Here is a 22,810-nt window from a genome sequence, read left to right as displayed (position 1 = left end):
AGCTGTTCTAATATTGATTAGACACAGCCCCATTCATCCAATGGAAACACCGGTGGACCCCAGAAAAACACAACGAATGACTTTAGAAATTAAAGATTCGTATTACTTTGTAAGAGTGGTTATACATCAGAGTTAAGAAAGCTTTTGTAGAATAGAGAAATCCCTCTCCTGGTTCCTCATTGGCTGTGGAACCTGAGTGTTCAGTGATCCAATAGGCTACGTGGTTGTTTTTTGCAGGTGTATTTACAGACACAAGCAAATGGTTTAAAAAAAAAAAAAAAGCCAAGAGGTCTCCTCTTGAGATTAGCATAAATGTGTGTTCCGGAATACAAATATGACCATTAACTCTACTGTAGTCATGAAAAATGAAGAGCAAAAGAACATTACACTGAAAGACAAGGGATCAGAGTTCAAGTTGCTTTTGTTCTCTTTGCCCCTGTACCCTGTGCACCACTTGTTAGCACTGTGACCTTGGGCAAGTACTCAACCCTTTCATACCTTATGTGTACATAATGCAGAGAGTTAGTCCTTGCCTCTGAATGTACAGGTAGACGATTAGGTAGACCTGGAGGCCCCCAGCTGTTCCCTCCACTTCTGAGGTCAATGTGATTTTCTTGAAAAATCTCTGGCTTATGGTTTTCTTTTTTGCCGGGTCTTCTCTATTTATCTGTTTGCCCTTCTCTACCTCCCCTCGCCCTCCCGGAGCTCTGGGAGGCTGACCTCCTGGATGGCCTCAGCTGGCCATGGGGAAGAGATTGAATTCGGGAGACCGGTCCTGACTCCCTCGCTCAGCGCTGGCCGCACTCCTCCGCTTGCTCTGGAGCCTCAGTGCGGTGGGGGAGGGGTGCTGGCCCTCTGCCACACTAACCTTGGGTTGCTTCGCCATCTCTTGTTGGTTCCCCCAAACCCTGGCCACCGCTTTGTAAATCGCGCCTCTTGGGAAGCTGTACCATCTGTTTACTGTGCCAGGACCTTGACCCCATCAGGCCATGACCACCTTGAATTGTACCAGCACAACATACCGTTAAGAGCTTCTTGCCCTTTAAGGGAAGTGAACGATGAGTGACGGAAAGTGGAACTCTGTTTTACCTGAACAAGAAATTCCCCTCCCTCTCATCTCTTCTTCATTTTGTGCTTGCCCTCACCTCTGTGTGCAGTACTCTTTGTGCCTGAAAAGCCCTCCTTAGCTTTCAATTCCCAGCTCCTCTAGAGGATCTCCCTGACTCTTGCAGGTGGAGTTGGCCTCCCCTCACTCTGCATTCCTCATGGGCTCCCTATGTCCCTCCTAGCCTGCTTCTCGTGCTTCACCGTTCCTATGAGAGAGCAACAGAGAGGGCGTTCCTCAGCCTGACAATGAGAGCTGTCAGGTAAAATACAGGGTGCCCGGCCACTTTTGAATTTGAGATAAACAACAAATAATATTTTTTTTCCAACAAATAATATTTTAGCAGAAGTACGTTCCATGGAAAATGGGACACACTTATAGAGGAAAAAATTCATTGTTATCTGAAATTCAAATTTAACTGAGAATTATTCATCTTTGTCTTTTTCCTTCTCTCTCTTTTTTTCCCCCTAAAATAAACCTGGCAACTCTAACGACAATGGCCTTCTAAAGTGGGTGGCTTCTGTTTAAAGAAACACTTTTTCTTTTTCCTCCTCTTTCCTTTCTCCCTTCCTTCCTTTTTTCCAGCATTCTACGAGCTAATGAGTATGCAAATTCGCGAGTTGAGCAGGAGTTCTGGAGGACTGAATTGCTTTTGAAAACACTGAGGTCTGGAGAGAAATTTGGCTGGTAGGTGCCGTGGAGCAGATAATGGACAGGAGGTGAATCAGTGAGATGGACAAGGCTGGGACCTTTACAGTGAGGGGCCAAGGAGGAATATTTTGTTGGGGGGGTGGTTCTTCGTAGAAATGTCATACAATGTAATAAATGACTGAGCTTCATTTCTGGGATGCCATGTATAATGGAAGCAAGAGTGTAGAAGAGAAGGTGTCTCCAATGATGTGGGAATTTGCAAGAATCTTGGTGGAAATAGGGTTGCAACCATTCAAGTGGAGAGCACAAGAGAAAAGCATTTGCAGCTGATCTCTAGATTATATTTGTTTCTGTGATTCTCCACCCTAATAATAGCAATAAACGTGAATGTTAACAGTGCTTACTATGTGCTATGTATATGTGTGTGTGTGTGTGTGTATATATATATATATATGTATGTGTATGTGCGTATGTGCTTGCACATATGTCTGTGTATATGCAAACATACTCCTCACTCTGTTCAGTTTGAGGAAGCACAAGATCCAGTTACCACAGTTGAGTTAAATAATACCAGTTCTCCAGCAACAGGATTCTAACTTCGGTTGCCACTCCATATTAACTAAAATAAATATGGCAACCTTAATTGTAGCTATTGTAGCATAAAGTATAATTCACTGCTGGCTCCTCAGTCCACAGACCACTTTGTAAATAACAAATGTGTATCACGATCAGTGACCAATCGCATCACTTCTTTCAAGGTCTGTTAGTAATTGGTTGTTGCACATGTTACTTAGTTCAGGCACAGACAGCAAAACATGTAATTGTGTTGCTTCCCCACCTCCCAGCGATAAACCCACGTAATTTAACTAGAATGCACCCTGCTGCTGGATAATGCTGCTCCAGGTCACCCTAATTCTCTTCAACACTTGAACAAAGGTGGGAACATGTGCTTTTTATTACAAAAACATCTTCAGTAATCTAGCAAATAGATCAAGGTGCTATTCAACTCTTCAAAGCCTATTTTCTTAGACAGGCTGTTGACCAAGCTATGGCATTACAGTGGGAGATCATGCAGGTTCTTTAGCTAAGTTTTGGAAGAAATATGACCTAAACACGCAGCTGAAAACATCCACGCCTCGTAGAAGCAGAAGTAGATGAAATAGACACCAAAAAGCCAATAGAATGGATCGATGAAACCAGGAGAAGGTTCTTTAAAAAGATCAACAAAATTTGATAAACCTATAGCCAGACTCATCAAAAAAGGGTGGGGGGACTCAAATAAACAAAATCCAAAATGAAAGAGGAAAACTAAACCACACCACAGACATACAAAGGATTACAAGAGAATATCCTGAAAAATTATATGCCAAGAGATTGGACAATCTAGAAGAAATGGATGAATTCCTAAAAACATATAACCTCCCAAAACTGAATCAAGAAGAAAGTGAACATTTGAAAAGACAAATTACTAGCAAGGAAATTGAATCAGTATACAACAAACTCCCAAAAAACAAAAGTCCTAAACCAGACAGCTTCAGAGATGAATTCTACTAAACATTTAAAAAAGAGTCTAGAAGTAGGACGTGGCAGAAATGTACTGCTTTGTGCAAATACCTTTGCAGGAGCTGAACCCAAAGTAAGTGGGCTCTTAGAGGAAATAGTTGATCGGGAGGATGTTGATGCCAGGTGTCATCAGACACTGTCACTGTGCAGCCAGAGGAACTTAGCAAAGGTGAACTTATTGACATAAATGAAGGAAGCATTTGTGATGACAAGGAAGAAGATGTTCTAAAGTGAGAGCAGCGAGCATCTTCATATTAAAAGAATTCTCAGAGATATTTCATGATACTGAAAGCACAAAGGATAAAATGTTTGAAGCTGATCCAAACTTAGAAAGGGTAGGACAGTTTGCTAAGACAAGGAAAATATGCTCACTTGTATTGTGTTTTATCTTGGGAAGAAGAAGGCGAGCACTGTTCAAACCAGTGTGATAAGTTTTATTTTTACAAAGAAATAAGACTCTTTGTCAATATTGCTAATGTTTTAAATTATAGTGTACTAATAAGTATTAATTTTACTAATTTCTTCATTTCTCTATATCATTATTACTTCCAGTAAGAGAACTTTTAATATTTTGACAAAAATACTAAAAGCCATGGAAGAATTTTAATTTTTCCCTCTGATTATTAGGATAGTTTTGCCTGGTTTCAGATTGCATGGTCATTTTTTAAAAAACTTAATTCCAGGATCGTTTACATACAGCATTCTATTAGTTTCAGGTGTACAATATTCAACAGTTCTAGATATTACTCAGTGCTCATCATAAGTGTGCTTCAATCCCTATCCCTGTTTCACCTCCATAACTATCTGTTTGTTCTCCATAGTTAAGAGTAGTTTTTTGTCTCTTTTTTTCTTTGTTTTGTTTCTTAAATTCCGTATACAAATGAAATCATATGGTATTTGTCTTTCTCTGATTGACTTATTTCTCTTAGCAGTATACCCTCTAAATCCATCCATGTTGTTGCAAAAGTCAAGATTTCATGCTTTTTTATGGCTGAGTAATATTCCATTGTATATGTATATACCACATCTTCTTTATCCATTCATCAATTGATAAACACTTGGGCTGCTTTCGTAGTTTGGCTATTGTAAATTATGCTCCAATAAACAGGAGTGCATATATCCCTTTGAACTGGTGCTTTCATAGTTTGGGGGGTAAGTACCCAGTAGTGGAATTACTGGATCATATGGTGGTTCTATTTTTAATTTTTGGAGGAACCTCCATACTGTTTTCCACAGCGGCTGCCCCAGTTTACATCCCACCAACAGTGCACGAGGATTCTTTTTTCTCCACACCCTCACCAACACATATTGTCTCGTCTTTTTTATTTCAGCCATTCTGACAGATGTGAGGTGATATTTCATTGTTGTTTTGATTTGCATTTCCTTGATGATGAGTGATATTGAACATCTTTTCATGTGTGTTGGCTATCTGTATGTCTTCTTTGGAGAAATGTATGTCCATGTCTTCTGCCCATTTTTAAATTAAATTATTTGTCTTTTTGGTGTTGAGTTGTAGAAGTTCTTTGTACATTTGGATATTAACCCTTTATCGGATATGTCCTTTGCACAGATCTTCTCTCATACAGTAGTTTGACTTCATTTTGTTGATTGTTTCCCTCATCGTGCAAAAGCTTTTCATTTTGATGTAGTCCCAATAATTTATTTTTGCTTTTGTTTCCCTTGCTTCAGGAAACATATCTAGAAAAATGTTGCTATGGCCTATGTCAAAGAAATTACTGCCTGTGCTGTCTTCTAGGATTTTTTTTTTGAAGATTTTATTTATTAATTTGACAGACAGAGATCACAAGTAGACAGAGAGAGAGAGTGGAGGAACAGGCTCTCCACTGAGCAGAGAGCCAGATGCAGGGCTCAATCCCAGGACTCTGGGATCATGACCTGAGCTGATGGCAGAGGCTTTAACCCACTGAGCCTCCCAGGTGCCCCTCTTCTAGGATTTTTATGGTTTTATTTTATTTATTTGGGTCTTTAATCTATTTTGAGTTAATTCTGTGTATGGTGTAAGAAAGTGGTCCACTTTCATTCTTTTGCATATAGCTGTTCAATTTTCCCAACACCTCTTTGTAGAAGAGACTATCTTTTTCCCATGGCATATTCTTTCCTCTTTTGTCGAAGAATAATTGACCATATAATCGTAGGTTTATTTATAAGCTCTTTATTCTGTTCCTTTGATCTCTGTCTGTTTCTGTGCCAGTACCATACTATCTTGATTACTCAGCTTTGTACTATCTCTTGAAATCTGGGAATGTGAGACCTCCAGTTTTGTTCTCCTTTTTCAAGATTGCTTTCATTATTCAGGGTCTTTGTGTGGTTCCATACAAATCTTAGGATTGTTTGTTCTTGTTCTGTGAGAAATGTTGTTGATATTTTAATAGGGATAGCATTAAATATTTAGAATGCTTTGGGTAGTATGGACAATTTAATAAAATTTGTCCTTTCAATCCATGAGCATGGGATATCTTTCCATTTGTTTATGTCATCTTCAATTTCTTTCATCCCTGTTTTATAGTTCTCAGACCTCTTAGCTTAAGTTTATTCCTAGGTATTTTATTATTTTGGGTGCAATTGTAAATGGGATTATTTTCTTAACTCTTCATTATGCTACTTCATTATTGGTATATAGAAATGCAATGGATTTATATATTGATTTTGTATCCTGTGACCTTACTGAATTCATTTACCAGTTCTAATATTTCTTGGTGGAGTCTTTAGGGTTTTCTAGGGATTTTAGGGTTTTTTTTTTGTCATCTGCAAATATTGAAAGTTTCACTTCTTCCTTACCAATTTTTTTTAAAGATTTATTTATTTATTTATTTATTTATTTATTTATTTATTTGAGAGAGATGGGGGAAGAGTGAGAAGAGGAGTGGGGGTGAGGCAAAGGGAGATGTAGACTCCCTGCTGAGCAGAGAGCCTGATGGAGGGCTCAGTCCTGGACTCCAGGATCATTACCTGACCCGAAGGCAGATGCTTAACCAACTGAGCCACCCAGGTACCCTTTTCTTACCAATTTGGATGCCTTTTATTTCTTTTTGTTGTCTGATTGTTGTGGCTAGGATTTCCAGTATTATGTTGAATAAAAGTGATGAGAGTGGACATCCTTGTCTTGTTCCTGACCTTAGGGGAAACGTTCTTAGTGTTTTACCATTGAGTGTGTTGTAAGCTGTGGCTTTTTCATATATGGTCTTTATTATGTTGAGATACATTACTTCCAAACATATTTTGTTGAGGCTTTTTATCATGAATGGATGTTGTACTTTGTCTAATGTATTTTCTGTATATATTTAAAGGATCATATGGTTCTTATCCTTTCTTTTATTAATGTGATGTATCATGTTGATTGATTTGCAAATATTGGACCACATTTGCATCCTGGGAGTAAATATAACCTGATAGTGGTGAATAATTTTTTTTAATGTATTGTTGGATTCAGTTTGCTAATATTTTTTGAGGATTTTTGCATCTGTGTTCACCAGAGATACTGGCCTATAGTTCTCTTTTTTTGTAGTGTCTTTATCTGGTTTTGGTGTCAGAATAATGCTGGCCTCATGGAATGAATTGAGAAGCTTTCCTTCCTCTTCTATTTTTTTTGGAATAGTTTGAGAATAATAGGTATTATTAACTCTTTTTTAAATGTTTAGTAGAATTCATTTCTGAAGCTGTCTGGTTTAGGACTTTTGTTTTTTGGAGTTTTTTGTATACTGATTCAATTTCCTTTCTAGTAATTTGTCTTTTCAAATGTTCACTTTCTTCTTGATTCAGTTTTGGGAGGTTATATGTTTTTAGGAATTCATCCATTTCTTCTAGATTGTCCAATCTCTTGGCATATAATTTTTCAGGATATTCTCTTATAATCCTTTTTTTTTTTTTTTTACTTGTTGTGAAGTTTTATTTTTATCTCACGTAATAGAGGTACATGGATATAGGATTTTTACTTATTCACATTTTCACACTTGGGGTCCAGTTCTGTGGTGTGGTTTAGTTTTCCTCTTTCATTTTGGATTTTGTTTATTTGAGTGTCCCCACCCTTTTTTGATGAGTCTGGCTAAAGGTTTATCAAATTTTGTTGATCTTTTTAAAGAACCTTCTCCTGGCTTCATCAATCCATTCTATTGACTTTTTAGTGTCTATTTCATCTATTTCTGCTTAATCTTTATTATTTTCTTCTGCTGGATTTGGATTTTATTTGTTCTTCTTTTTCTAACTCCTTTAGGTGTAAGATTAGGTTGTTTACTTGAGATTTTTCTTGTTCTTAAGGTAGCTCTGTATTGCTATAAACTTCACTCTTAGAACAGCTTTTGCTGCATCCCAGGGCTTTTAGACCATGCATTTTCATTTTCATTCATCTCCATGTTTTTTTTTTTTTAATTTCCTTTTTGATTTCTTGGTTGACCCATTCATTGTTTAGTAGCATGTTCTTTAACTTCCATGTGTTTGTGGTCTTTACAGATTTTTTCTCTTTGTCGGTTTCTAGTTTCATAGCATTGTGGTTGGAAAAGATTCATTTATGACTTTGTAATTGGTTGAGACTTGTTTTGTAGCCTAATATGTGATCTATTCTGGAGAATGTTCCATGTGCACTTGAAAAGAATGTGTATTCTTCTGTTTTAGGATGTAATGTTCTGAATATATCTGTTAGATCCATCTGGTCCAATATGTCATTCAAAGCCACTGTTTCCTTGTTGATTCTGTTTGGATGATCTAAGTATTGATATAAGTGGGGTGTTAAAGTCCCCTACTATTATTGTATTACTGTCAATTACTTTCTCTATGTTTGTTATTAGTTGCTTTATGTATTTGGGTGTTCCCATGTTGGATGCATAAATATTTACAATTGTTATATCTTCTAGTTCGATTGTTCCCTTATGATTAGTGTCCTTCTTTGTCTCTTGTTACAGTCGTTGTTTTAAAGTCTATTTTGTCTGAAATAAGTATTGCTTCCTCAGTTTTCTCTTCACTTCCCTTTGCATGTTAAATGTTTTTCCATCACTTTCACTTTCAGTGTGTCTTGAAATGAGTATCTTGTAGGAAGCAAACAGATGGGTCTTGCTTTTTTGTCCATTTTGTCTCCCCTTGTCTTTTGATTGGAGCATTTAGTACATTTACATTCAAAGTAATTATTGACAGGTATGTATTTATTACCATCTTGTTCCTTGTTTTATGGTTATTTCTGTAGTTCTTCTCTGTTCCTTTCTTCTCTCAGGGTTTGTTGACTTTCTTTAGTGATATACTGGGTTTTATTTCTCTTTATTTTTGTGCTTGGTCATTTTTATGGTCCTACACTACCATGCAAAGGGAGAACTGCATATCCATATGTATATATCACAATAATTATTATATAATTATTAATATATATATTATATATTAATAATTATATAATAATTATCCTTATTACTCTGATGAGAAAATTGATGCTTTACAGAGTCTAAGCTACTTGTGCAAGGTCATGCAGAGAGTAAATAGTAGAGCTTGGATTTACATCTGTGCAGTCTGCCTCTAAGACCTGCCCCCTTAACTATTATACCACAGTGTTGCCCCTACCAAGCTGTGAGCACTTCAAAGAGAGGGATCATAGCTTGTGATCTTTAAATGCCTGGCGTATAAACATTTGATAAATACACATTGAGTGAATGAAAAAAAAAAAGAATAAATGAAATGAAGAACTATAAAAGGAAGTAACATTTACTGTTTGAAAACAATGAGAAAAAATTAAGACTGATTGAAGACTAGGTAACAGCAAATTTATAGATGTCCATGAGTTACAGATAAAATAGACAGATGTGCAGTCATTTCATTTGATGTGAAGGCCAGCCATTTCTGAGATGTTTAGAGACATAACAGATGCAAAGGATTATGGGTATTTGCTAAGAAGCTTCTGGTGATGGTCATTACCTCAGAACACACTTGACAAAGACTTTGGGGGATAAAGAATGAAGGTTTCCTATCCTTCTCCTTTCATTACAGTCGTTCTAGGTGTGGAAACTATTCCATGAGCTTCTTCTGAGAAAGGCAGGCAGTAGCCCCTGAACTTGCCACTGGCCTGAAGCCACTAGCAGCCCCTAGTCAAGTGCAATAGCTCCTAAACTGAAGGGCATCTATGGATGGGCTTCAAGGATCCACAAATCCTTTAGAGGGCTTCTGATGGAATGAGCACTGGGTGTTGTATGCAACTGATGAATCACTAAATTCTACCCCTGACACTCATTTTTAAAAAATGTCCACAAGTCCTTCAAGTATCAGGTTGATTGCCACAATTTGTGTTAACAAATTTATAAACTCTTCAGGAGGGAAAAAGAGACAAACATTCAACTGTGTTTGGAAATTTTGTACCAGGAGCTGTCCCCATTTTCAGAGTGAGTGCTACACCTTCTGGAACAAATTTTAAAGTCCCACCTGGTTTGGAGGAGGGCATGAACAGAAGTAGGCCTTCTTTATATCATACCTGAAAACCACCCAAGATTTGTGGTTTGGGTCCGTGTCAGGAAAGTTCCTGTTGAAGTCTTGAGGAAAGGGTCCAAATAATCAAACTTTGAGCAAAGCTCTGTTTGGAAAGCCCAAACCAGAGGAAAACCAAGAAGAGTTGCAGATGTATAAAAATAGATATGGGTCAGGCAGAAATATGGAGATGAGAGCTTGTGGGCTGCAGAAGCCAGTACATTGTGTTTTGTTCTGTTCTTACAGTCACCGCTTTTGCCCAGGCAATAAAAATGAAAGAGCAAGAGAGAGACAGAGTAGGTAAGGAAACCAGCTTGAGTAAGAGCGGACTCAGACTGTTATAAGCACAGGCTGCCAGCCTTAATATATTTGTGGAAAGAAATCAGCTCATCTGGGAGAGAAGATTCAGAGCAGACATGAGATGGGGAACATACATCCTCCTGCTGGCTTCCGAGAAAGGCAATGCTTCCCAGAACAAAGGGATGCCCCTGGAGACCAGCGCAGCATCTATGATTAAGCCTTTGAAGAATACACCCTCCCATTTTAAAGGCCCCAAACTACCAAAAGAATAAAACCTACTTTCTAAACAGGGGTCTGAGGTTAGTCTTGTTGAAAGAGCTCCAGTCAACACTTGGAAACCCTTTAACTCCAATAGAGAGAACCACTGGTCCCAGGATCTTCTTTAGGTACCATTTATTTATAGGAAGTGAGCAGGAAGTATATCACTTCCAGCCTTTGGAGAAGTGTTGATCTCCATACATCTGTGTTTCCTTTAGAATGGATGAGCCGGGGCACCTGGGTGGCTCAGTGGGTTAAGCCACTGCCTTCGGCTCAGGTCATGATCTCAAGGTCCTGGGATCGAGCCCCACATCGGGTTCTCCACTCAGCAGGGAGCCTGCTTCCCCCTCTCTCTCTGCCTGCCTCTCTGTCCACTTGTGATCTCTCTCTCTCTCTCTCTGTCAAATAAATAAATAAAACCTTAAAAAGTGAGAGAGAGAGAGAGAGAATGGATGAGCCACTCTGGGCTAGACCAATCAGTGTGCTAGATGGGAGCAGAAACCAAAGCCACCCTTGGGTCCTCGTCTTAAAAATTCTTCCCAAAGAATGCCATAATTAAAGTTATCAGAGCTCACTTGAGTCAGTGGGCACCACGGATTCAGCCGGTGTGTAAAGGGAGGATCAAGGCTAATGCTACATCTTACGTAATGGGGAGGCGAGAAGATCCATCACAAAAAAAGCCAAGGGACTCAGATAACCACAGGAAACAAGATTTCATCATTTGAAACTTTAAAATATGCCAGAACTCTGTGTTAACTGCACATATAGATCCTGTCTCTCCTCAGTGAGGCTCTATGGATATTTCCAAAAAAGAGATGGAGAATTTAATTTAACAGAAATTCTCTGGAAGAATGTTCTCTTCTCTCTCTCTCTCTCACACACACACAAACACACCTCCCACAATCCAGTCATAAGACAGCTCTACAATGCACAGGAAGCTCCTTATAATTTTTAGCTAGAGAACAAAAGAGGGTGAGATAGTTTGCACCCTCAAGGGTCTAGACGGTTGAGTGTGAGGGTTGAAAAGAAGAGAAACATTTTATCAAATGATATTGTGGGATTTCCGAGATACACAATTTATAAGTACTTTAAAAATTATTTTCAGTTGCTTCATTCTTCCTTGAAAGTAGCACCTTGTGGAAACTGGATCACATGAGGCCCCTGCTTTAGATTGAGTTTCAGGCATTTCTTCTAAAATAGTCAAAACATTTTCAGGTAAAAACAGAAATTCCCTGTACCCCTCCACTTGGTGTCTCTCCCCATTATCCTAGCCCTTCCAGGCCTTCCCTGTGATTCGTCTAGAAACGTCTTGGTGTACTGACTTTGGTAATGCTTTTTTCCACACCCCATTCCAATTTTGCACCCTTGTCAGTCTGTGACACCAGCTCCAGATGAGATACCTCTGCCCTTAGGAGGACGGTAGAAAAGACCAAAAAGGACACATTTCCCAGTGAATATTACCATGATTATCTTGCCTTGTGAAAAGGGTGAGCATTAGTAGGATAATTAAAAATGTCTTCGATACAGGATGCTGTATAGGTAAGAAATATTACTCAAGAGAGGATCACCTTGATACTATTAAACTCTGATATGCTAAAAAAAAAAAAAACCAACCAAACATAATCAATCAATAAGAAGGATGCTCTTACTTTTAGTGAGTTAGAACATACTAGGAGTTATCCTCAAAAGAGTGGATGAGAATACCTCCAAGTCTCAAGTTAAGGTGGCATCCTGGTCCCCTTCTTAGCCTCAGCCCAAGGAAGAAACTCTGTTGAGTATTACATTACAAGGCCCTTGAGGATGGGGACAACATGTATTGATTTTGAATCTCTACGCCTATCACAATGTGGAGCCCATAGGAGCTATTGAATACATGTTAGTTGAAGGAATAAATAAATATAACTAAATGCCTTAACTATTGGAGAAATTGCTCAAAGTTTTTTATTTTATTTTTTAATGTTATCAGTCCACACGTGAAAGCTGTGGTCAGGGTCCAAAAACTAACTCTGCATCCTTGGGTAAAACATTATTTTGTTTGGATCTCTGGGCTTTAAGTTCAAAGCCTGATTTGTGGAAGGCCTGGGTTCCTATGATGAAATAAAAGGTTTTTCCTTTATCATATTTTGGGTCTCCCAATTTTCAAAAATGCATTTTTATGGTTTCTCTTTGGTTTTGTTTAAAAATGAATCTGTTGTGTGTGTTGAGGTAGGGTAGAGGTGCTCAAGAAGAAAGAAGAACAGCAAACAAACCCCAAAAAAGCCACTTTGATGAAGCCTAGTTAGTGAGCCCAGTGAAGCGTGTTTCATCCTGATGCCAAATGACGCTCACGAAAATTGCAGCAATTTTTGATGCACTTGCCAATGTTTGTGTTATTTTTACTTTAAAGATGTAGCAGATTGCTCCAAAATAAATAATTTAAGCCTAACGTTTCAAAAGAGTCCAAGCGCTTGCGTCTTTCACTTCTGGCTTCTCTTCTGGGACTAAGCTGTGCCCAACAGAAGCAATCCTCATTTCTATGTAACACTCCATTTGGAGGGCTGTTTCCTTGCTTTGTTTTTCAAAGTTGAATCTATTTTTCACCATTCTGTTCCAAATGTCGTAAATTCTATCATTGTTCTGCACTGAAGCGATAACTCCTCTTATCCAGGAAAACAAGGGAATAAACTCCACAGCATCTAGATTCATGACTTTGTGGGAGGAGGTTTCAAAGGGGTGCTCTGGGGTGAAGATCTCAACCCAGCCCCATGGGAAGCTACAATTTCCGTATGGATTCACATTTAGATTTCAAGCCATGAACAATGGGTCAAATTTTGTGCACTACGTCTTCAGTATAACTTAAAATAGGATGGGAAATTAACTTCACACAAAATGACCCCATCCTCAACCAATTATTAGACTTCTCATTTGTCTTTGTGGTACAATCTAAGAGAGAAGAAACCTCTATGATTTAGAAAAAAATCAAAAGTGAGTCTTCATGCTGTTCTGTATTTCCTAACTGTGCACGAGTGGCTTTTATAAACAGAAAAGAGAAAATGGCTTTTATAAAAAGATGAAGAATGTAAAGACCAGAACAATGAACTGACGGCCTTGTGTTCTCATTAATGTAGGCCGCCATTGTGAGGTCCACCAGATGATTGGGAACTACATGTGGGACCCCACCACCAACAAGTCATTTGACATTGGTGTCAACAGAGACAGCCTGATGCCTCTGTGGTGGAATGGATCAGAACCTCTGTGGGTCACTCTGACCAAGGCCAAAAGGAAGGTCTACATGTACTACTGGCCAGGTGAGTGTGTGTTGACACCCAGGTCCCTCCAGCCTTCCAAATCTCAAACACCATGGAGTGTTTTAAGACAAATGATGTAGTTGTCATGTTCAAAGACCAAGCCAGAGTTTGAAAAGTGGGAGCCTTACAAGAAATATGTCTTATGGGCATGTTTTCTAAACTTTTGTTTTGAGCTAATATCTGACCAGACACAATGCTATTTCCTGATTTCCTTGGTTCGGCAACATTGTTGTAGTAGATCACGCTTCTTCATGTGCAAAATTTTGGATAGTCAAAAGAGGTAAATTATGTGTTGCTTCTCTGCTTTACAAAAGAATTTGGCATACTGTTTCTATACATTTTGAGCTCCCCTGCAATGTTGAAAAGACAATTCAAAGCACTTACAACTTTTTGGTGCTGCATTAAATGAAGTCTCCTTGTATTAATATTCCTCCCGTACATCAGAGATCAATGAGAAACTAAATTACTTTACTTACTGCAATGAGGTAAGTCATCATGCAAACTACCCTGGCTGCTGTGAGAAGTCTTCAGAATATTCTCATCTTGGCAGTTAAAATCTTGCACTAAGGATGAGAGGTTTCAGTGCTAACAAAATAATCCATTTACAATTGTCTTCCCATTGGTGAGATTCATTCTTTAGGTAAGTGGGTAATTTGACTTCCCGATGTACATGGCTGTAGACGCTTTTTGGTGTAATACTGCTGATTGCCATGATGAAAGAAGACATCAGGGGAGGCCTGGGAGAAATGAAGGGATTAACGGGGAGAGGCAGCTGGGGAAGCTCACTGGCCTGGGTTGGAGGACAGCAGCAGCCTGATAGAGTTGTGGGAGCACGGTGGGTTGTGGGGGACAGTGGTAGGTGGGGTCGGGAAGAACAGAGAGAAGGATGAGTAAGCTGAGGCTGAATCACAGATGGCCCACACTGAGGGCGTGGGCCTTCAGCAGGAGTTTGGAGGATGCTGGGTGGAGGCGGTCGTGTGGAGAGCTGCTCAGGGCACTCAAGGCCATGCCAGCTCTTGGAGGAGCACGGAACACAGACAGATGGAGACCCTGGAAAACAGACCCACAGCCATGCTGGGGTAAGTGCCCGGAAAACTGCCACAGAGCAGAGACTAGCATCCATAGGTGAGCCCACGAAGGCCGGAGCAGGCTGCATAAAACAGAAACTGGGCAGAAGAACAATTAGACCCAGGCTGGCTCTGCTGGCAGGTGGACTTTCAAAGAGAGGACTGGAGTTTCTTCAGAAGATACCTGGGGTTCTGCTCATAGCAGCTACCTCAGCTGACATGAGAAGCTTTCAAGCAAGGGAAGGTTTTAAGGGGACTTCGTTACCTTAAATGGAGACTCAACTTTTCTGGGCCGGACATGAGATTAAGAAAAGAAGTCCGTGTACTGGCCAAGCTAACCGGACTTGCTAGAGGAGCGAGGCTTATGGATCAGCCCAATGTGATGAGGTCTCAAGCCAAAAAATACACTTTGAGTTCATTCTCAGAAATCATTATTTTTTTATTTTATTTTTTATTTTTTTTAAAGATTTTATTTATTTATTTGACAGACAGAGATCACAAGTAGGCAGAGAGGCAGGCAGAGAGAGAGGAGGAAGCAGGCTCCCTACTGAGCAGAGAGCCCGATTCGGGGCTGGATCCCAGGACCTTGGGATCACGACCTGAGCCAAAGGCAGAGGCTTTAACCCACTGAGCCATCCAGGCGCCCCAGAAATCATTATTAACAAGTACAAGGGCCCATGTGCATGGGCCTAGGAGAAGGAACAGATTGGACACTCTGACTTAGGGACCACCTTAGACAAATCTAAGGACCATCAAGACACAAGTTGGCCCAGTTCTGTAAGGGTCAGCTTCCATGGTAGCTGGTGAATTTGATTTCCTATGTCTTGGAACTTGAGCTTTTTGTGCTCTGAAGAGCACATCCCTCATTATCTCTCCCCAGCTCCCTACATGCTGCTCCTCTACCCATGATCTCCTGCCAGTGGCCTTTCATAGCAGTAAAAGGGAGATGGCTGCCATATTTCAGAGCTCTCTGTACAGCATTATAGAGAACTATTCTCTATCTCATCCTGGAGGCTCTGGCTCCTTCAGGATAATGAACAACTTGAAGTTTTATATCTCTGAATATCTAAAAAAACAAAACAAAACAAAACAAAACCCTCAAAGCTAATTTGCATGTAAAATATCATGTTTTCCTCCAAAACAGCTCCTTAAGGGTAAGAAAGATCCAATCACTTCTGTTGAGTCACAGTTTAACAGCTAATGTGATGTGACAAATACGCCTTATGATCAGTTTATAGTGTTAGCTATTGGGAGGAAAGAAGCTAAAAAGAAAGTCTCCTTGGATTTCCTCAGCGACCTAAATGAAGATTAGCTACAGATTTGGCCACGTTGAAATCTTGATCGAAATCGGATGAGTGTCTTATTTCTCAGACACTGTCCGGTCCTTCTAGGCTGGACATCCCAACAAAGGCTCTCCAAGAGCCAAGTGTCTCTGAAGGCCCCACCCGCTGACCCAGCCAGGAGTCCTCTTGCACCGTCCGTTCTTACTAGTGACAGAGGGGGGATTAACAGTCACTGCTATCCTTTCTCCCTCCACCCGGGTCCCCTCCAGCCCCTCTGCACAGCCAACAGCCCAGTGAGCGTTCATTTGTTTCTACAAGATTAACTGAAGTGCAGTGGCATTTCTTCTAAACATGACTTGATTTTATTTTTCTTCCCAAATCCTCCTCTTCCTTCTCCACTTCCCACAGGACATTGTACAGGCCTCTGGACAAGGCCTGGACAATCTTCATTGCTCCAGTGAGCTGTGTTATGACACTTCGAGTCTCGCCGTGAAGTCAATATTTAGAAGTGCAATTTAGAAATGGCAGTAGTTCAAGTTTTCCTGTCAGGTAGATAAAGCAGCAGATGGCAAAATTCATCAGTGGTGAAGAGTCCAAAATAGCCCACCTCAAGTCTCGAGAAATTTAATATTGTAAACAGACCCTTTATTACCCCACCCAATGGTGCTATTGATCTGTGCAGGGAGAAGTGTACCATGGGAGGTGATCCCCGGCCCTAAATCAAATATTTCTTTGGGAAGCCCAAAGAAATCATCCAGGAACAGTAAACTGGGGGCCTAGCACTGTTCTGCAAAGGATAAGAGCTGTGTGTGTGTCGTCTGATAACTTTATCCCCTATTCCGTCCCTTTGGTTTGAGATCAAAGAAATTTTATTGAGGGGGAAAAGGAAGAGGCTCCGATAGACGCTTCATAGTAAGAGCAACCCAAAACAGAGAAGGATGGAGGAGGAGGAAAAATGAGGGGGGAAAGGGAGGATAAGTCAGACACCATGTGGAAACAGAGTTTTAGTCCGTATGGTTTTAAAGTTCATTCTTATGGCTTTCGTGAAATACCAAAAAGGAACAAAGATTAGCAACTTCTTAGGAGTCTCCGATTAAAACTCCTTGGAGTGTTTGAAGACTCTGAGTTCTCTGTCTTTTATCATGCAGTTTGCAGTGTGAACTCCCTATAGCCAAGCACTGGGGTGGGGGGGTTCAGCTGAGGAGCAGCCATTCATATGGTTCTGGACAGGGCTGGGTGTGGGTCTAGGCTCTTCTACAGACCTCTTCCTGTCCTATGCAGGTGTTCAGATAAATAGGGCAGCTTTTGTGTGGGGAAGGACACATTTCCACCTACCTTCTCTTCTCTACTTTCCAGAGGTGAGCTAAGTGGGGACTTTAGGGGTGAGTAACTGAGCTCATACCAAGTTTTGGTTGTTATAAACAGGGTGATTTCATCTTTGTGAGTAAGGAGACGGATTAGCTCTTGACTGAGAATTATGAATTGTTCACAGCCTCTTCCCCTGTCCCGTGGTGGTGGGTTCCCGACAGCCTTCAGCTGGGCTGACCTTGGTATACACTAAGGCACAGGGAAGAGTAGGGATCCAGCACCGGTTATACAAATGTGTGAGTTAACGTTATGAATGCCTCAGTTCTTTGACTCTATGACAGCACTCCAAATATCTGAATAAAAACTGAAATTTTCTTTTCAGATAAATATTTGACATCGTGAATGCAAGGGATCCAGAGTTTCACTAAATTTTCCAATAATGTTGCAATTTAACATTAGACTTTAAGATCTATGTGATTTTAGAACCCAAAGAGGCCCTAATATATAGTTTGCTGATTCCTACACTGTAAATCAGGACCTCTTTAGGAGGCTTCTCAAAACTATGGGTCCCCTTTGAAGAAAAACACACCCATGCATACAACACTAATGATTTTGTGCTCATGTAATATAAGAAACTACAACGATGAGGACTGGCAAATGGTCTTTGACATAGCAACACACATATATCTAATCTATATGTAATTGATTTGATTTTTTCTAATGTGATAGAAACATGTGTTAAAAGTCACCGAAGTACGAAGCAAAACTCAAGCTCCTGTAATTCATCTTGTCTGGCTAGAGTGGGCTTGGGTCAAAATTCTCTAAGACTCTTTGGGTTAAATTGACCTTGAGTCATTTCCTTTGTTGGCCAGAAACCTTGGTCAGGTCGGCATCCCTGATGTTTCTGTCTGTGTCAGCCAGAAAAAGATCATGAATTCTCATTTCCAGTTGGAGGATGTCTCAAGGAAGTGATCTTCCAAAGCATTCTGCAGGACTTGTAGGCGTCAAGGATCTCTGCTCTAGAGAAACTAAGGAGGTGTTGCCTCTCTGGACCACTGCCTGCAAGAACAACTCCTCCAATGCTGGAAAGTTTTCATAGCTATCCAGCCACATGCTGTCTCCTCGCTCAGGCTGGCACCTTGGCCAAAAGAGCTCACCGTCTCTCAGCAGCACCCGTGATGGTAGTTAGAAAGCCTTAAAGAGAAATCCAGGGATGAACTTCTGTCTTCACAAGTCATGGCAAATCCGTTTCTTCCTAGAACATCTTAAAAGGGTGTGACTCCAGGCCCTGAAATCAGCTCTTAGGAGACAACTATGAGCAAAACCAGATCAGGCTCTCCTCACTCCAAGCCCCCTCCCTCCAGGAACTCACCATCCCATGAAGGAGGCCAATGATAATCTTACACTTGCCCAAATAAATGTAGAAATCCTCTTGTTAAAACTACAATAATGAAAAGTAGATTACATTATGACGTTATCTAATGAGGGATCTGGGTTCATCAGAGAGACTGGCAAGAACTAATGCCTTGGGTGACTCAGGGAGTCCATGGGAGAGAGCACCCAGGCTGAGGGAACAGCAGTCTCCAGGTCTGGCGGGGATGCGAGAAGCAGCAGGCTCAGGAAACTGAGAGGGGAGGATGGATGTGGTGTGGATGAGACGGAGAGAAGCCGAGGCCAGGTCTGGTTCTGTGGGCCAAACAGGAGAATTTGTTCCTATCCTGAGAGGGAGAAGAAGTCACTGGAAGGCTTTAAGGAGGAAGGAAGCAGTGTCATACTTGCATTTTGACAAGACCAGTCTGGCTACTATGTGGAGAATGGATATGGCACCCCAAGGGGATGTGATAGTTGGGAGCTGGTATGGACCTGAGAAGGAGGTGACACTAGCTTAAAAATAGTGAGAAATGGAATGACTTGGGACATATTTAGGAATTAAAATCGCCAGGACCTGGTGATGAACTGGATTTGGGATTGAGCAATGGCAGGCGTGACATCGGGTTTCTGGCTGACAGAACTGTGTGGGTGGTGAGTCTTCACTTAAATGGGGGAAGCTGGAAGAGGAATGGTTTGGGGGCAAAGGAACGTCAGCTCTGTGTTGACTTGGAGACATGTGGACCGGGCAGGCCTGGAGCTCGGGGAAGAGAGCTGGAGGTACTGAGGTGTGGTTCATGGTGGTGGCATCAGGAGTCCTTGGTGACATGTGGGTACAGAAGCTCACCTAGGGAAGGAACAGACCTGAGAAGAAGAGAGGGTCCCAGACACAGCATTGAGGAAATGAATGATCAGATGAAGGGGAGCCTGCGGAGGAAACAAAGAAGCAGTAGCTTGAGAAGCAGGATTATAAGCAGAAGAGTTGTGGACTGTGTAACAAAGAACAGCAATATCCCTTTATAAAGGCGTCTAATAAGGGGCTTGATCTCATCCGAGAGCAGGGAAAGGTGTCCCTGAGGGAGTGACTCCAGTGGAAATCTCTTGTCACAGAAACCAAAGGAGTAAAATGGTTTCAAGATGAGAGAGGCCATCATCAGTCCTCCCTGTTGAGGGATATACAGAGGCTGCAAAGGGGGTCTGGGCAGAGATGTCACGGGCAAGCTCTGAACTTTGTGGAAGTTTCATCTCTTTACCATTTTCTAAATTAAACTAATAAAAATTTTTATTAATAATGCAGGGTACCCTTTAATTTCTGTCTATTGCACGAGAGTCTTGATTTTAATAGCAACACTGATTATTATACTTCATCTAGAATTATTTTTTTCTAAATATTTTATTTATTTGACACACAGAGAGAGAAATCACAAGTAGGCAGAGAGAGAGGGGGAAGCAGGCTCCCTGCTGAGCAGAGAGCCCAATGCGGGACTCGATCCCAGGACCCTGAGATCATGACCTGAGCCAAAGTCAGAGGTTCAACCCACAGAGCCACCCGGGTACCCCTAGAATTGGTTTTGGGAAAAACAAAATATACAAACAGTAAAATTTGGCATGATTTCTCCCACAAAGATAACTGCTTAATTTTCAGTTAAACAGGGAAAGATGGTGGGAAAAAAAAAAAAACACACCTTTTTTTCTGGTCAGTGACTGTTTTGAATGGCATTAATTACATGCTAATGAGAAACAAGGCATATTTCCTCGGGTGGGGAGGCAGACGAGAGGTCGGCAGCTCCCGTCTACCCTGGCCCATGCTGGGATTATGCAAGACACACGGTATTGCATGAGCAAGTGGGCCAGATCTCTAGGAGCATTCAAGGCAGAGGAAAGGATCGAGGTCTGTGGTTCAAAGACAAAGGGAACATGTTATCTTTACCGAGCTGCAGAGGAAAACAAGGTGGCAGCTGACGGACTATGGCGGGCGTGAAAAGGTAGAAAACTTGAAATGGCCAGATCTTTATGTGCTATGTAAAGGGATTTGAGTTCAGGGAGCAGGGTATATTAGTAAGTTAATGTCAGTTGTGGAAACAGATAAGCCCCAAAGTCTCAGTGGCTTCACCCTATAGAAATTTTTTTTTTGGTCCACAGAAAGCCCAAAACCGGTGTTCCCGACCAGCAGTCAACTCTCCAAATAATAATGCAGACACTGTTTGGGACTGAAATGTGTTCCCCCCCAAATTTTGTGTCTTGGAGCCGTAATCCCCATGTGATGGTATTTGGGGCCGGGGCCTGTGGGAGGCAAATTAGATTGACATGAGGTCCCGAGGCCAGGGCTTCCATGCTGGGCTCAGTGCCCTTACAGGAAGAGGAAGATACCAGAACTTTCTCGGCCACACAGTGAGAAGGTGACCCTTTGCAAACCAGGAAGAGGCGCCTCACCAGACCCCAGATCTGGCAGCACCTTGATCTTGAACTTCCCAGCTCCGACCACGGTGAGAAATAAACGTTTGCTGGTTAAAAACCATCCAGTCGATGGTATTTTATTACAGCAGCCTGAACACACCAAAGCAGAAGGGAAGGAGGGAAAGATGGAAAAGAAGGAAGAAGGAAAGAGTGAGAGACAGACATTACCCCAACGTTTGTTAGACTAAGTGAGGAGGCGGATGTGCCAGAAACAAGCAAATCAAAACAAGGCAACTGGATTTTCAGGGCTCCTGTTCCTGCCTTCATTAGGACTTGGAAGTGCTGGGCGTTCCTCCTGCTCCTCCTGGGTGCTCAGGGCTCACGGCCACACTCCACCGGTCTGGCTTCCAGAGCCATGTGCCAGCCCAGAGCTCCCTGAGCCCTGCCTCACCCTGTGTACCACCTGCCTTCCCTTCCCTCAGTGCACCCCTGCCAGCTGGTCCCACCGAGAGGTTTCAACTCGGGCTAGTGATGGGGTATCTCCAGACAGACCGTCTTTTTTTCTAACAGCTCCCAGGGCCTTGCTCATTTAAAGGAACAACTGACCAATACAGGAATGATAGCCTTCAGGGTAGAATCCAAGGAGCAAGAAAGTTTTGTTCTCTAGGATCAGGTCAGCGGCCTCTCTCTGGGCTGACTGGGGCATTCTGCCAGCTCTGGAGCTTGTTTGGGGTCAAGGTTAATTCCCACCGATAGCTCCATCTGGCCCAGAGCTGAGGTTGGTGTGGGAGACTCAGAAGTCCTGAGGGTCTCACCACCTCCATTTGCTTTCTGCATTAGTCCTCGCACTGAACTCTGACCTCAGGCTGTCTGGGAAGACTTGGTTGCCCCAGCGAGGACCCATTTTCCTGCAGGGATCTCACCAGAGAGAGCTCTGTCGAAAATGCTGCACTCCCCCCACTTTCCCATTCAGGGCAGTGTCTGGGTCCCAGGCTCTTTCCTGGGGTTAGCAGATTACAAATCAGAATTCCTTACCCAGTAGGATGGCCTCCACCAATCCTCTCTACTCCCCACTAGGTCCTCCTCTCTTGTCTGTTTAGAGGCAATTTTTTTTTAAAAGATTTTATTTATTTATTTGACAGAGATCACAAGTAGGCAGAGAGGCAGGCAGAGAGAGAGAGGAGGAAGCAGGCTCCCCACTGAGCAGGGAGCCCGATGCGGGGCTCGACCCCAGGACCCTGGAATCATGACCTGAGCCGAAGTCAGAGGCTTTAACCCATTGAGCCACCCAGGCACCCCAAGACAATTTTATTTTTTAAGTTTCTGTCCTTGTTTCTCCCTCCAAAGGAGAGATACTCCACCCTGGATGCAGGTAAGAATTACATGAGGCCATTGTAAAATGCCAGGGCCCAAGCTGCACTCTCAGAGGTTCCGACGTAACTGGTTTGGAGGGAGGGCCCCTCTGTCAGTGATTGTAGAAGCTCCCCCAGTGACTCTCCTGGGCAGCCAGGGCCAAGAGCCTTTGCTCAGAGACACTAGGCTGTGTATCTGCGACTCGATGTGCCGTCTCTGGCCCCTCTCACGGTCCCAGGCTAGCTACACTGTCCTGCAGATCCTCTTTACCTGCCCAAGTCGTGGCTAGAGAACCCCCCGGGGTCACTCTGCTCCAGCATGTTTGAAATGAAGTCACTTTGGCCTTCTCTGATGCCAACAAGGAAAAGACTGGGCGGGTTGAGCATCTAAAGTAAACTGGGGACTTCACACACATCC

The 22,810-nt window shown here is 41.9% G+C and overlaps 1 protein-coding gene across 1 annotated transcript in view; it reads left to right on the top strand.

Moving 5' to 3' along the window:
- ENPP6 (ectonucleotide pyrophosphatase/phosphodiesterase 6) overlaps window positions 1–22,810 on the top strand; it is a 105,907-nt gene that overhangs the window by 38,862 nt on the left and 44,235 nt on the right. Inside the window, exon 2 of the mRNA XM_032869882.1 lies at window positions 13,438–13,617. Coding sequence (XP_032725773.1) covers window positions 13,438–13,617 — 180 coding nt within the window. The remainder of the gene's footprint in view (window positions 1–13,437; window positions 13,618–22,810) is intronic.

The sequence above is a fragment of the Lontra canadensis genome, unplaced genomic scaffold (assembly GCF_010015895.1).
Source record: "Lontra canadensis isolate GAN:19392208 unplaced genomic scaffold, GSC_riverotter_1.0 scaffold39, whole genome shotgun sequence".
NCBI lineage: Eukaryota > Metazoa > Chordata > Mammalia > Carnivora > Mustelidae > Lontra > Lontra canadensis.
The sequence above is the reverse complement of the archived record's forward strand: the minus strand, read 5'-3'. Positions and strand labels throughout refer to the sequence as shown.